Consider the following 15641-nt stretch of genomic DNA (forward strand, 5'->3'; position numbering starts at 1 on the left):
GCCACGCTCTGAATGGGTAGAAAAATTATATATATGAGATAAATGTGTAGAAGCACAATGGAAAGTAATTATTGAAGAAAAGAAAGGAAATGAAGATGGAAGGGAATGTCCAGGTGAAGAGAAAGAATAAAAAAAAAGAAAATAATGGAAAGAATGAAGAGAATGGAAAGAATGAAGGGAATGAAAGACCGTGACGAAGCTCGTGAGAGGGTTCAGAGTGTCCCAACAAAGGATGCGTTATCAGGAGCACTTGGCAGTCTTCGTGGCTGTCACGGTGCTAGTGGAAGTAGTCTTAACGACCTTGGTGGAAGTGGACGTAGCACGATTGGTAATAGTAACCGAGGGGTGATTAGTGACAGTGGAAGTCTTGATGACAGTGCTAGTGGAGCCAGGGAGAGTGGTGGTGCTCTTCACTGTTGTCGTTACAGTGGCGGTGGTAGTCACGGCAGGCAGGTGGACGGTGCTCTTGACAATTGCCGTCTTCAGGCTGACAGAAGTCACAGTTTGACCTGGTAGAGTCACTGTAGCCTGCTTCTCGACCAACGAGGTAACGGTGTTGGTGACAGTGGAAGCCTTCAGGGTTGTGGTCTTGCCAACGGAGGTGGTTTCAATGGCAGTAACAATCGAGGTGACGGCCTTAATGGTGCTTGTGGAGAGCTTAGTGGCGATGGAAGTGATAGTGTTCGTGACTGTCGCGGCCTTGAGCGAGGTTGTCTTAGTTGTGACATCGGTCATGTAGTCCGTAGCGGCAGGAAGCGTTGTGGTTACAGTCTTAGTAACGTAGTCGATTTCCGTGACATAGTCAGTGACGATGGCAACATTGTCCCGGGGGATGAGCGCTCGCTTGATCTTCTTGGCGGGGGCGTCACAGCTGAGAGTTGTCGTAACCTTCTTGGTGGCTGTCTTTGTGGAAATGGAAGTAACGACCTCTGTGGTGGCTTTAGCGCTGACGGTGGTGGTTCCTTCGGATCCAACTGTGACTGTTGCGATCGAAGTAGTCTTCCCAGCCTTGGCGCTCGTAGTCTTGACACTGGTGATAGTTACTGTCTCCTTGTCGGTAACCGTGGAAGCAGCGGCAGAGATGGTTGACGTCGAGGTGACGGTGCTCTTCACGATCTTTGTTGTGTCCTTGCCAGTGATGGTCACTGTATCAGTGGTCGTCGCTTTGCTAGTCGTGGTGACAGTCTTTGGGTCAGGTGTAATGGTGCTGCCAATATCCGTAGTCACGATCGAGGTCTTGGTGGATGTGATTGTTGGTTCGGTCAGAATATTAGTACTAGTGATAGTCGACTTGAGTGTTGTAGTCTTTGTCACATCTTCCGGTGTGAGCGTCAGGATCGTGGTGGACTGGACAGTCGAAATTGTATCAGTCGGGGTGACCGTGATGAAGGCGCCTGTGGTTGACGTGGAGATCACGTCAACAGTGGTAGTGAAAGTCAATAGAGGGGTGGAAACGATGGCTGAAGAGATGATGGCCCTTGAAGGAGTAGCACTTGGCACGGCAGCGCTCGAAACAGTGGTAGTCGTTCCCGGCACAAAGGGCGTCCCCTCGACGTGCGTGAAATCAATCCAGGAGGTGGTAAAGAAGAACTGGGCAAGTTCGAATTGAACGACATCCGTGTCAGTGAGCTGAGAAGCGAACGTCGCACGCGACAAAGTACTGGATCCCGGACCGTAATTTCCATATTCAGCAAAGGTGACGCCGGAGGTCTGAGGGCTTGACTTAGACCATTGCTCCCATCCGGCAGCCTCCACACAAGAATCGAGGTAGGAGTCAATGTACGCAACCCGGGCATACTGGTTCCAGGGTCTTCCGAGCGAGATCTTCGACATTGAGCCGGCCCCGGTCGAAGGAATGATCTCACATTGATCAAATACGAAACCTCCGGCGGTGGTGTTTGTGGTTCTCTTATCCGCTGTGAGATTGATGCCGTCTTCGTTGGGCGAGATGGTTGTGTTCAAGAAGTAACCAGCGCCACTTCCCCAAATCATGTCAATGTTACCCTCAACATATCCGTTGCTCATGAAAAGGTTGCCGTTAATCAAGAGAGCGTCTTGGTTTCCTTTGACCTGGCAGCCTACATTCCTTGATATCAGAATCATGGTTTGCTATGAGTGATACTGGGAAGAAACAAAAAGATAGACTTACCATACAGACTGGCATATTTGCTGGACTTGACAGCAAATCCGAGAGTGGCAATGTCTTTTTGGGTGCCGTTGTTGTTGACGAAATTAATATTGATGGCCTTGTACTTTTTGTCAGCATGTCCTGTGGTCAAATTTATATCAGGAGGGAACTTACTTCGAAGTAGTTACCAGTAGCATAAACGGTAGCACCATCAGAGTTGGACTGATCGGCACCAGTGTCAATACCATGGTTGTACTGGATGGTGACCTGGTTGCTGGAATAGTCGTATGTAGACTCAGAATAACCCATAAAAACGACAGAGCCAGACTTGCTGATAATAAGTTGCTCCTCGTATGTACCGGGGTAGATGAAGATGGTGGGTGTGACCTTAGACGAGGTTGGGATCGCATTGAGAGCACTCTGAATAGTATCGTAAACAGTTGTGTTTACAGTTGTATTTGTTCCAAGGCTGGTCTGAGACACAATGTAAGCACCAGAGGGAGGAGTGGTTCCATCGTAAATCGCCGTGGGGGTCGGAGTCGGGGTGGCTGTTGTGGTAGCTGTACCAGAGACAGCGGTAGGCGTATCAATGGAGTCCCAGTGGGTCATGTCGATCCAGTCAGTGGAGTCCATGACGCTCGCCAGGGAGTAGGTATCCTCCGTCAGCAGGGTAGCGTATCCGAATGCCTCACGGGCTGCTGCGTTGTTTTCCCAGTTACCCGGCCCGGTGTTGTTGAATTCAGCGAAAGTCACTCCAGAAGTGCGAGGGTCGCTGGTTGACCAGGCCTTCCATCCAGATGGGTTGATCACATCGGTGAGGTATGAGTTCTTGACCACGACAAGGGCGTACTGAGAGTAGGGACGACCAAGGTAGATAGTCTCCGTAAGATCAACGGTGGCATCAGCGGCAGCAGTGAACAACGTCTGGTCAAAGATGTAACCACCGATCGCGGTAGACGAGGCTCGGCTGTGTGCGGTGATCGCAGACTTCGCTTTCTTGGCACCAATGGTGCAGCCCTTGAAGTAGGCTTTAGAGTATCCCCAAATGAAATCAATCGCGCCCTCAATATACGACGATTCGTAATATTGGTATCCGGTTGTACTTCCGGTCAGGAGAGTATCTTGCCATCCCTGGAACCAGACACCTGCATAGTGAATTGATGTTAGCAGATAGCACAGGAGAAATTGTGAGATTCAATTCAAAACATACCATAGAATGCGACATGATTGCCATATATAGATGCAGCCAGGGTGACGTATGAAGATTCCAGACCATCAAGGTTATCAGAGTTGATAATGTTGACATTGTAGAAAGCGATTTGGGTAGAGGCGGTAGCAACAGTCGCTGTCTCGGCATCAGAGTGGCCAGTGGGTAGAGGGGAGACGGAAAGTCCATGCGCGAAAGTAATTGTCACTTGGTTGTCTGCATAGCTCTGGCCAGGGTTTCCAGTGGTGTAGCCGATAATCATAACGGGACCATTGCGGTTGATAGTGGGGACTTGCTCCTCGTATGTTCCAGCATAAATGAAGATAATCTGAGTAGTGGTATCATCCGGGAGAGAGGCAAGAGCATCAGTGAGGTTGGCATAGGAGCCATTGACAGACCCAGAGACACTAACCAGAACAGCACCGGTCGGGGGAGTAGTCCCGTTAGAAGGGTGAGCCCACACTGCGGAAGCGGTTGAGACATTGGTAGCAGAGGTAGTTGCCGAGGGAGTCAAGTTGTAAGATGGAACGTAATCATAAGCGTCCATGTCGAGCCAAGAGGTTCCTCCGACCCAGTTGGACAAAGTGTAGGCATCTGCCTGGGCCTCAGTGAGGTTTGTGGCAAATGATGCACGGCTGCTTGACCAGCTTCCAGGTCCGGTGTTGTTGAATTCCCCAAACGTCACGTAGTCTGTTTGAGGAGAGCTAGTTGACCACACATGCCAGCCCGCAGGGTTGATATGCTTATCGAGATACGAATTCATGTAAACAACGCGACTGTATGATGAATAGGGTCTGCCGAGCCAAGTGTTTTGATAAGTGCTACCGTAGCTGGAGGTGTAGGTGACGAGACATGTATCGAAGACGTAACCTCCAGTGGCGGTGGAAGAAGAGCGGCTCATTGCAGCAATGCAAGAGCCAGCAGTGTTCGTTGCGATGACCGACTGGTAGAAATAAGCTGTTGAGAAACCCCAAATGAAATCGATGGAACCCTCAACGTAACAGTTAGAAAACACTTGTGTACCCATGTTCGCCAGAAGTGTATCCTGGTATCCAATAAAGGAGCAACCATAAGACTGCACAGTTCCGTAGAAGTCGGCAGCAAGAGCAGCAGTGTTCGCGGTTTGAGGGTAAGTGTTCTGGAAATTGATGTTGTAGATGGCCAAGCCCTTGCCGTCGGTGTTCTTCGCATTGACAATCGGGGTATCCTCATCCTTGTTTGCGCTGGTTAAAACACCGTTGGAGTATGAGATAGTGACAGTGTTTTGAGTGTAATCATTCTCAAACGTCGTCTCGCCGCGAAGGATGGTCTTTCCCGTACGAGTAATGGAGATCTGCTCATTGTATGTGCCGGCCATGACGTAGATGGTGTACTCTTGACTATCATTAGGCAGGGCGGCGATAGCAGCAGTGACATTTTTGTAAGGACCAGCTGTTGGGTTAACAATGAAAGTAGATGTCGCGGTGGCAGCGGCAGTTGTGCTTGTAGCAACCAAAGCCGTCGAGGATGCAACGGTCGAGGCAGTAGGGGTCGAGATCACAGATGAGCTCTGGACCTTATCTGCGTTTTGAATGGCAGCCAGAAGGGATGAATCAACCCAAGTTGTATCAGCTGAAGCATAGCCGGGGAGGGCAGCGGCAAATACGGCACTGACACTGTATTCAGACAAGACCGATGCATCGAGAACTGACACGTACTGAGCACGAGTAACAGCATTGCTGGCATAGGCACCCGAGCCTGTGTTAGAGTACTCAGCGAAAAGATTCTGTCCGTCTTGACTGATGGTGTCGACATGAGCACCGGTGGCGGCAATCAAACTGCCGAGGGCGGAGTTTCGGACGAGGACAACGACTCCAGGACCGTTAGCAGAAGCGAAAGCCACATTGCTGATCGAGGATCCCGTCTTTGCAGCCACTGTGACATGATCGAATATGACGGTGGAGTTGTACAGCGTTGAAGTGCTGGTTTGGGTGGTACCCTTCATGTAAGCGAGCAGAGCGGAGCTGTCAACAGGGACAATCTTGGTGTTGTAGACATAGAGATTGGCACCGCCGTACAGGATCTTATCAAGAGCCTCGATGTAAGAGTTTGCGATGATTCCGAGACCAACACTGGCAGTGACTCCCAGTGTTCCAGTTGAGACAATCTGGCAGTCGTAGAAGCTGTACTTGTTTCCCTTCAACACCATGGCACCGGAGCCAGAAGCAGTGTTGAGGAAGTTAACATTCTTGAAGCTGACCTGTTGGACATTATTGTTGATTGTCAGAACAGTGCCTGCGTTGGTAATGGTGACCTCGTTCTGGGTGTAGTCGTCGGCGGCATCGCTTTGACCAATAACCGTCACAGTTGGGGTTGCAGACACAGTAACTGCTTGGGTATAAGTACCCGCGAGGACAGTTACAGTTGGGATTCCATGGCTTTGAGCGTAGTTGATAGCATCGCCAATCACCGTGAATTGGCCACTGCTATCCGTTGCAACAGTGACAATGGTTGTGGAGGCTAGAGACAAGTCAGTACGATGGATTTTGTGGTACTTTAGGTTCACTCACTGGGAGAGGTCGAGGTGGAAGTTGACGCAGAGGTGGTTGTTTCAGTAGACGTAGCAGATGTAGTAGTAATGACAGACGTTGTTGCAGTAGGGACAGGAACGCTCGAGATTGCAGAAGCCACTGAGAGGCCAGCAAAGCCCAAGACCGACCAAGCGCGCATCCTAAGAAGCCTCACAGGCAGCGAACGACGAATCTTACGAAACAAGATCAATCTTCGGAGGCTCTGCTGAAGGCTATAAGGACTGCGCAACCGAGGATCCGAAGATCTATATTTAAAAATTCGGATGGGCAAACAAGAACCAGAAAAGAACTCAAGACCCACTGGTGATTGACCAGCTCATATAGTCCTCGACCTACGCCTTAAAGAGATAGGTATATCCTGGAAAATTGCACTATCACATTCAGGGAACGCCATGCGCCGGCACTATTTTGCCTCTAGTTCTCGGGGGGTAAATAACCGACAATTAGACTAGAATACGAGACAATAGACTAGAATACGAGACAATAATGCAAGCGTCAAAACCCATAATACCCCATTCCAGACCTTCCAGACCCATGGGACCCGATTCCAGGGACAGAAATCAGGGGTTTTCAGGCGATCGATCTCATCGTGAATGGGAATCAGTCTTGGTCGAATTAGATCTAATATTAGTGCGAACACCCAGCGGATCAGTACAACATAGTCCAGTGTATCCAAAGAATTGGATTGAGACATACACCACATACGGTGGAACACACGTGGCCTGTGGATATTTCCCAGAATTGGCCATTTACAACGGGGCGTCTGTCGATATGCCGGTGAAGGGTGCCAGGAAAGCTTAATTAGTGGGCAGAGCAGAGCGCACAGCTGAACAGCCACCAAATAACGGCTTGAATATTCATAGCTCTTCAAAAATACTGTAGATCACATAGGAACCATAAATTACTTTTACCTTTTACGGATCGGCTGTCTCCAACATATGATAATATGAATTGAGAATTGAATACGGAGTACTTCCACAATCATACCTATAGAAAACACTAAAATCTTTCCGGAGATTCGTGCCCTAAATAGGGTAGTCCCGCAAATAGTTCGCCATGTGGCGTAGTCGGCGATACTTCGGTGCAAATGAAGATAAGAAACGCTCGTCAGGTACGGAGTACTCCGTACCAGTGCTAAGCATACAGGTCCCACCAACAGTGTCAAAGTTTTAGTGCTTCGCTCTCCGCCAAGCGATAGAGTGGATAGAACTCGCTGCTAGATCCACATTATTGCTAGCACCAAACTACAATATATTGTAGGCATTGTATTGCATGAGAATGGGCTTTTTCTACCGACTGTTCATCTCACCTTCCGAGCCACCCGGACATTTTTGAAGAGCAGGTGAGATGTGGCAAATCCTAATATTTACTTACTAGACAATCTCGGAGATTGAAAGATATAAAGTACAAATGTCATTGAGATGAGATCTCTTCACGGCGTGACAAGGTCTCGATTAATAATGTCACTATGCGCGATCTGTGATCTAAAACCGACGAAAAGGATAAATAAGGTTTTCAGCAGGAAAATAGTGGGGAATTCGGCAAAAATTCCCTGCCCTAATCGACCAGGGGGGCGACTACTCCGTACTCCGTACAGTGGATCTAGGTGCATCATTTGTGGTACTTTCAGCTAGTGGAAAATGTCTTAGTTTCATGGTGTGTCCAGCTTTTAACATCCGATTCATCCAGATGAGTGGCAACTTCGCGAATCGGAAGAGTCTTCCATATGATTTGGTTGCAGGTCCACTAGGGTCGCGATCGCTATCAGAGATGATTGGGCTACTATCGTAGCGCTATTTAGAATCTCACGCTACAAGTCAGATATTGTCGCCATCCTCACTTTAGAACCATCATCGATCGTGGCTATACAACATAGATGTATATGAGGTCTACGTTACATTGCTTGCGCCTGCCGGCGCCAGGTAATGTTTCTTCTCGCTTTTCTCAAAACGCTGAACGACATTGAGATTGCACTTCCTATAGTCCTTCCGCGCGCACTGGTGTGTGCATCCACGGGTGTTTATAAACGATACCTTCTACATATTCAAGGCCTTTGTAACATCCCACTTGCGGCAGTTTCAGTGTCGTTGCGCGGCTGAAGGTGGCTCTAATCCTGGTTTTCACCCATTTTGCATCTTCTAACCACCTGTCTGTTGTTATCATATCATTCTCTCCTACAAATAACATTATACATACGACCATAGGGTGTGGAAAACAGGGCTTCCCGTCCGCTCAGCCGTACTTAAGCCACACGCCGGTGAGTTAGTAGTTGGGTGGGTGACCACCAGCGAATCCTCACTGTTGTATGTTTTTGTCTTCTTTTTTTGTTCTTACCACATGCTCTCTGCACGGCAATTATCAATGTACCTCATCGGCACCTAAGCGGCACTCTAGGTAGGGTGGGTTATATGTGTGAGAAGTCTAGACACTGGGATAAGAGGAGTATGAACGGGGTGATAGGGGCCAACTAGAAAAATGAAGTGTGTATCCCTGATTATATATCGAAAAATCTGTTGCACAAAGTATGCTTTTTTCCCTTTGGATACATCTTAAAAGGCATTTGAAAACACATCTCAAAAAACCAACTAAGAAGACATCGCAAGGCTGCAAACACGGCTGACTATTCTTGTATACGTTAACAAGGGAAAAGGAAATACCCAACTCTGGGGTGACGAGACAAGACATATCCACAGAACAAATCAACCAGAACATAATGGTGGAAATGCTTTGCGCAAACCTATAATATCACTATAAAGTATATACTCGCAACCCATTATTCTAGTCCCACATCCCACTTCGTCGTCAAACTTCTCCATCTTAAAGCCGTCTATCTCCAACCCCAACTCCCGATAAAATTCACAATTTCTTTTCCAAACAGTCAAATCAGTATCCGGAAGTACCTCGCCCTTATCTCTAGCCTCCTTATCCCTCTTCTCCATACAATCCTCATAATCTATCCCGCTCGTACAAGTCGTACTCGAGCTAATCTCCAACACAGGATCAAACTGCCCGTTCATTTGCTTCCAAGGCCGATCAGCTTCATTCCAATTCTTAAATTTATTCGACTTGAGGGCGGTAGGCAAAGGAGCCGGGAAATCAACCTTGATTGACTCCCCGTAGGCCCAGTCCTGCCAGTGGCGATCAATCAAAAATTTAAAGAGCGGTGCCATTCGAAGAACATCTTCCGGAACACCTGCATTTTCCTTACTCCAACCCCAGCCAAAGGGTAAAAGTAGAATTCAAATGTTCCGACTCGATAGAGAGGTGGTTGGTCCGTGAGCATGCGGCGCTAGCTGGCTTTAGGTCGGATGAACATTTCTCGAACAGCTAGGTATTTCTCCCAGATAAGAACAGTCATGCAGATATCCTTTTCTTCAGTATTAAGAATCGATGGGAATGTTTCTGCTAGTAGCGGGTTCTCGACCCGAGTGCTCAGGCCGAGCTCATGGCTGATGGGTCGGGGAGATAGAATCTTCTGCAATGATAGCGTGGTGCAGATCAGATCTTTCCACGTACGACTGATTCTTTGGGCGGTGCTCAGCGTTCGTATGTCCATCTGGTGCAGAATTGAGGTCACGATCTCTGGGATCGCGAGGGCCCGTGTCCGAGCGTCGTTCTCGGGCATATTTGGTGTTGAGGACATGTTTATGATGTATTGATAGAAATGGAACGCGTTTGGTTGGTGGATCTACGTTGAGCCGCACTCCGTGGGGTGTCGGAGGAGAATCGGTAAATTATGAGTAGGGTCGGGGTCTGTATAGGAAGAACTAGCGCCTACAAGCAAACGGATGAGGAGCTGTGGAGTTTCTGTATCATTTCTCCCGTCTTGCTTCTCTGCTCCTGGGGGTACTTTGCTAGTTACTTCGCAGTGATTCCTGCTTAGAATTTTGCTAATCGTCAGTTCTGGTATTCAACTAGACAGGGGTTAGGTATGATATTCCACTACGGAGGTAACGAACTCCTGCTAGGCCGGTTAAGTTCTATTTTACAAGTTTTATGACATGCAAGGGTGAAATCTTAGAAAATGAGAGGACGTATAGGAGAATTTCCGTCCGTTTACACATGGACTGTAAACTTGCTCTTCTTCCTCAACTTGTCCCCATACATGAACAAATACCAAAATCCTACCACCAGGGGGATGCTTAACCCTCCAAGCAATGTACAACCCTTCCCTACTCCTAGGTTTAAATACAGCGGTCGCCCAAAAAGCACCGCACCGGCCGCAAATGAGCTTCGTAGCGCGTCGTTGGCTGCAAACAGGCTCGCCGCGTACTCCGGGTAGCTCAACGGGAGGTGTAGGAAGATGCCCAATCCAACAACAAAGGAGCACCCGCAAAAGATGACGACGCCGAGTGTGGGCACAGGCCAGGGAACTGATGCACGAGCCGCCCATCCGAAGAGAAACATGCCGATTGGAACACCTAACACTCCCACAAGACCGGGGCGTAGAAAGGTCTCCTGGACGTCGAAAGTGTCGAGGCGCTCGAAGCCGCGCTGGACGAAGACACGGTACCAGGTGCAGTACCAAGTTGCGCCGATGATGCATGCGATGAGGACGCAGGTAAAGACGGCGCTAGTCTCGCCAACATTGAAGCCGTATTCTTTGGGATATACAATAGGAATTACTTCGAAAAAGGAGTAGTAGACACCGTATGTAAGAGAGGTCTCAATCTGACGTTAGCAAATCATCGCAAGCTGGGAACAAGTAGAACCTACATAAAAATTTGCAAACGCAATTGCCGGGTCCTTGAGGGTGATCTCGAAAGGCTTGATAAGCGCAAGCTTTACTAGTTGACTGCGCGACACGGCCTTGGACCGTAGGGACTCGATGGTAACGAATCGGTCCGAACCGGTCTCTTGCCGGAGACGTTTAGCCTTGTAGAACAGTAGCGTAGGCGCCGATGTCTCCGGAAGAAACAATACAAGCAGAACAAAGACAAAGCCCGCCAGCCAGACTATCTCCCACATAGACCAGCGCCAACTAAGAATATCCCTATAAGTAATTTCTAACAACTAGAGACAAGAGAGCCTTACCCTTTAATAGATACGGAGAATCCAGACAACAACGGGCCAAGAGCAGGGCCACAGTACATAGCACCAGACCAAGCTGCCAGAGTGTAAGGCATATATATGACGGAAAACTACAGTCTTCTGTCAGCCTTAGTATGGTTATAGGTTCTGTCGAGCATACCATATCACTCAGGGACGCTGCCCCAGTCGCCAAACAGGGACTACCGAAGAAGCCTTGCAAAAAGCGCACGACAAGAAACCCCGGAAAGCTTTTGCATATCGCGGCTATAGCCGACAGGACAATGAAGATGCCGAATGTGATGATGTAGACGGGGTTCCGGCCAATATGCGGAATTTCACTCAGAGGAGAGAAGAGGAGGGGTCCGATGCCATCTTAAACCCTAGGTCAATACTTGATCAAGAATTCCCAATCTGATTGGAGATAAATGGGCAAAACTCACACCCCAGCACGTAGAGAGCAAGGCCAAGGGAGGCGACGGCCGCGGAAACCCCAAACTCCTCCATTACCTGCCTGTGGCAAGTCAACAACACAACTCTTTCGTCAACATAATAGATATGCGTTAACGTACTCTTCGCTCGGGACGTATATTGAGGATCCGCAGTATACCGTGAATGTGTAGATGCTACCAACATACCGATCAACAATTGGCCAGCCGAATGGGTTGTGTACCTAACTCACCATATGAGGAACGCTACCAACACTTTTCTTGTTGTCGACCAGTTATGAGGGCTTTCTATATCCTCATCGGACACCCTATTTGTCATGTAAGGATGCACGCCACAGCGCCCACAAACAGAAGGGATAATAGGGTCGCTCACCATGTCACTGGAATCCAAGGTTCCTCATTTCCCTCTTGGTTTTCAGCGAAGCTGGAGTCCTCGCCAGTGCAGTACTCATGCTTTTTGCTTGGAAATGCCATGACCTTGTTCCCGGTAATTAGTCGTGCAAATGCACCGAGTGCCGTTGTCCGAAAGAGATACGCCATGCTGTTTCTCTCTGTGTGTTTCAACTGCGCGAACAAATATGTTAATTTCATTGACACAACACAAGCTAGCATGACGCACCAATAAATAAGAGAAAATTCCGTCAATTGTCCGAGAATCTGCAATCTCCGGTTAGGCAATTCGGGATCATCTCAACATTGGACTTGGTATGACCCACCATTAGGCTATTCGGGATTATCACACCCACCCACGATACGATAACTCCGCCAGTGAACTCCAGAGTTTGAAGAGGCTATACTACTAGTGTATAAATAAAGGGAAGCTAGCCTTGTCTACTCCGCGATATTCATTCACACCGGCTTTGGTTTGTTTGCGTCGGGGTTTACGCGGCGGGAGTAGTTGACCCGAGTGGCTTAGGGCATTTCTAGAGTGCGTGCCCAAGTGCGACGGCTAGGCTTTCGCTACTAAATATCCATATACCAACGCCACCGTAGTGCATTCTTCTTACTTTATGTCGTCATGGCATCCCAAAACACAACTTTTACTGACCAATACAGTCTTAGCTCTCATTTCTTCCATCCCGCACCCTGAGCGAATACTTTGCTTTCTAGTCTTACCCATACCATCAGTAAGTGCAGGTATACGTAACGTAAGTACAAGGAATGGCCAGGGTTGGTGCTGTATCACAATATCGTATAACAGGCAGCGAAGGTTAAGAGCTGAATTTGTTTCAATTTAAAACGCTTTTTAGGCGTAGTTCGGTTATAGATGGATGTGCAGGTATATGATGCTCCAACCGAAATGCGCCAACTGAATTACCTCACGTCATGGTTCCTAATGCATTAAACCACTCTCCGCCAAATAAATCACCAGCCATAGTATCCTGTTCAGCGAGGAGATCAAATCCGGTACTTGGTGGTAGAGAAACAGAATCCTCTCGCATAAGAGCATTGGCGATAACTCGCAGCTCATGCAGGATATTCTTGGCTCTGGGCCAGATATCTTCGTAGTGCTTGAGCGTGCCCAGGCAGACTCGTATGCGCGACCGCGCCACCTCGACCTCATCTGGTGTGAATCCCGACTTGCAAGCGACCAGGTAGGCAATCGTGCAGCACGCTATCATACAAATAAGAAAGGGCGAAAGCTGGGCGGCACCTAGAGGCAGGATGGTCAAGCACTGGTTTTGATTACGGACTGCTTGAAATAGCTTGTCTGAGTGGGTTTTATGACTGAGTGTGCCCGTGGTTATCGTCCTGGAGACTAGAGGGGGCGGGGGTGTGCCACAGCTTGACAAGTCTTCGGCGGGATCATGTTGAAGGCTCGACAACGGCCGATGTATATACACCAGAGCTCTGTGTTATTAGTATAAGCATCACCCATTGTTCCCTTAGGAATACATACGTATACATCATCATGTGAGCTTGAAAGATCAGCTGATCGAGGAAAACAGGCTGTACGGCAAGCTGCCATTTGTCAGGCGGAAGCATGACAAACCAACCAACTATCGAAGCCTCCAAATCGCTACAGAGGAGTTCCGCCTTGTGCGGGTTTTCGTATTGAGTTGCCTCTCTCAATGAGGAGACAAAAATGCGCGTTGCGTCGATAAGATAGGCAAATGATGAGAAGTGTATGGTGTCTAGGGCGTACTCTCGGTTTCGGTAATCGTTGGAGGAGAGCATCGTCCGAGGTATATCCTAGGGCCCTACTATTCAGTAATCAAAAGATATATCATATCATACGGAAACGGTATTACCGTGGAGCAGTAGTTGAGGTCATCACAAGGTAGGTCGACATCGTGGTCTGTATCATGGATCGACGTAATGAAGTCGTAGCGAATAACAGAAAAGTTCTGGTCGGACAAATAGAGCATCCACCATGTCCGCCTCCAGCTCTCGGCGAGGACAGGGTCGTTCTCAGCAGCCGCATTGGCGAAAGATTTGGCGTTCATGCCGATCAACCTAGCTTGCTCGATTGCTTTAGCTAGAAGTGCTTCGGAGGCAGCCCGTTCAGCACACATGCTCTTGATCAGCGCCATCAACAGTGTCGTTTGAACAACGAATCCATCCACCACATCAATAGTTTGATCGTCTGGCATGTTCTCTCTTGGCGAGAAAGACTCCCCGTAAGATGAACCAATGTATTGCATGACGGCGAGCAGCGCCCGTAGGCTGGGCCATTCTGACGCTAGCTTCGCCTGAAGATTGGGCCTCGGTAGAACAAATGGATGGCCGCGATGGAAGTATTCGTAGTATAGGTCCAACAGGGTGTTGTCCACACCCATGATATTCTCGACTTCGATGACTGAGGCGAGTGGCACTTTAAATGGGGTGAAGATTGATGAGTGGTCTTCCCCGAGTACGGATGCACGTGTATCGGACGGTGTTGGCAGCTGAGAGGTAAGGCATGATATTGTAGGCTGCTTTCTCCTAGACTGGGCGGCCTTGTATCTACCCCTACGTCGTGATTCGGGGTATGAGCACGGTTTTACCAGTGATTGACATCGTGCACATACAGGGAGTGCGGCGTCGCATTTGAGATGCTGGTTCCGACATGGCCAACAGGCCAGAGATGCTCTGGGTGCTGATTGGCGATTCATCGTACATGCGACAAGCTCTGTCGAAATAAATTGAGGCTATGTTATTAGTAAATATATTGAAAACGTCTGCATCGTTCGTGAAGGTGAGTCAGCCGCTAGGTCTCCGAAGTCCCGAGGTCGTTCCCTGGGCCACTGTCACGGGCCAGGCTAGGCGGGCCCTAAATCATTTCTCCTATTGAATATGAAGGCGGCGAGGGGAGCACTGGGCAGAACTATCAAGGAACTCCACCCAATTAGGAAGGCGAAACTGACATTTTAGGAAGCGTGTTCATGTTGAAATCTTAGTATGCTCACTCACAGTTGATAAACTAGAATATGAAGCGAGCAAAAAAAAAAACATACAACAGTGAGGATTCGCTGGTGGTCACCCACCCAACTACTAACTCACCGGCGTGTGGCTTAAGTACGGCTGAGCGGACGGGAAGCCCTGTTTTCCACACCCTATGGTCGTATGTATCAGGTTGTGTGTAGGAGATAATCATATGATAATAATAGATAGGTGGCTAGAATATGTTCCATGGGTGACAATGACCTCTGTCGACCGTTGTAGGCTTGCTCACCCTCAGAAGCTGTATGCTGGTAGAAATCAAGGTATACAGCAAGGTATGGCACGTTAAATGAATATGATAACTCTAACTAAAATGACTTGGATAGAAATTTCACTAAATAATCTGACTAATCTCAATATGCGCTTTTATGTTGTATATGGTATCTGCCAAAATAGCGGTCTATGTATCTTCTGAGGGGTTCAATACCTAGTTATCAACCATACATTTGAATATTGTATTCGATGTATTTTACATGACTCCGGAAACCATGATCGATGTACTTTACTTTACTCAAAACTCCTATGCGAGTGTAGGTTGTCTTCTACGTGTTTTCACCTGCTAACTCCAATGAACAAACAGAGATCGGGTTTTTGTTATACTCGACAACTATGTGCAATATCCGCATTCAATGCTCATCTGTGAGTCTCTTGAATATATTTCGACTCGCACAGAAAGACAGCACAACACAGCTAACTTAAATTTGGGTATCTTCACCTGCTCTAGCTCAAGTATACGTCTGAAGATGCTGGCCTTCGTCGATATGACTCTGATAGAACTGATAAGCTGGAAAGCGCCATCTTTTGTACCAAGTGTGCGAAGAGTCAGAGTCGACTTC

At 48.3% G+C, this 15641-nt stretch overlaps 4 protein-coding genes across 4 annotated transcripts; all 4 read right to left on the minus strand.

The window, feature by feature from the left end:
- Positions 1–240: 240 nt before the first annotated feature.
- PEX2_040830 (putative pectin methylesterase) lies at positions 241–6044 on the minus strand (the record flags this gene model as incomplete). Its single annotated transcript, XM_016741358.1, has 5 exons — positions 241–2078; positions 2150–2252; positions 2303–3273; positions 3339–5834; positions 5885–6044. The coding sequence occupies 5 exons, from the start codon at positions 6042–6044 to the stop codon at positions 241–243; spliced, it is 5568 nt and encodes a 1855-aa protein (XP_016599529.1).
- Positions 6045–9194: 3150 nt separating this feature from the next.
- PEX2_040840 (uncharacterized protein) lies at positions 9195–9548 on the minus strand (the record flags this gene model as incomplete). Its single annotated transcript, XM_016741359.1, has 1 exon — positions 9195–9548. The coding sequence occupies one exon, from the start codon at positions 9546–9548 to the stop codon at positions 9195–9197; it is 354 nt and encodes a 117-aa protein (XP_016599530.1).
- A 413-nt stretch (positions 9549–9961) lies between these two features.
- PEX2_040850 (Major facilitator superfamily domain, general substrate transporter) lies at positions 9962–11922 on the minus strand (the record flags this gene model as incomplete). The annotated part of the gene is made up of 8 exons (XM_016741360.1): positions 9962–10570; positions 10622–10886; positions 10940–11046; positions 11097–11308; positions 11377–11447; positions 11506–11559; positions 11616–11690; positions 11756–11922. 8 exons carry the CDS (start codon positions 11920–11922, stop codon positions 9962–9964), a joined length of 1560 nt encoding a protein of 519 aa, XP_016599531.1.
- Positions 11923–12701: 779 nt separating this feature from the next.
- Positions 12702–14484, minus strand: PEX2_040860 (fungal specific transcription factor domain-containing protein; the record flags this gene model as incomplete). Its single annotated transcript, XM_016741361.1, has 4 exons — positions 12702–13233; positions 13283–13575; positions 13635–14197; positions 14394–14484. 4 exons carry the CDS (start codon positions 14482–14484, stop codon positions 12702–12704), a joined length of 1479 nt encoding a protein of 492 aa, XP_016599532.1.
- Positions 14485–15641: the final 1157 nt, after the last annotated feature.

Source organism: Penicillium expansum (genome assembly GCF_000769745.1).
Source record: "Penicillium expansum strain MD-8 chromosome Unknown contig133, whole genome shotgun sequence".
Taxonomy (NCBI): domain Eukaryota; kingdom Fungi; phylum Ascomycota; class Eurotiomycetes; order Eurotiales; family Aspergillaceae; genus Penicillium; species Penicillium expansum.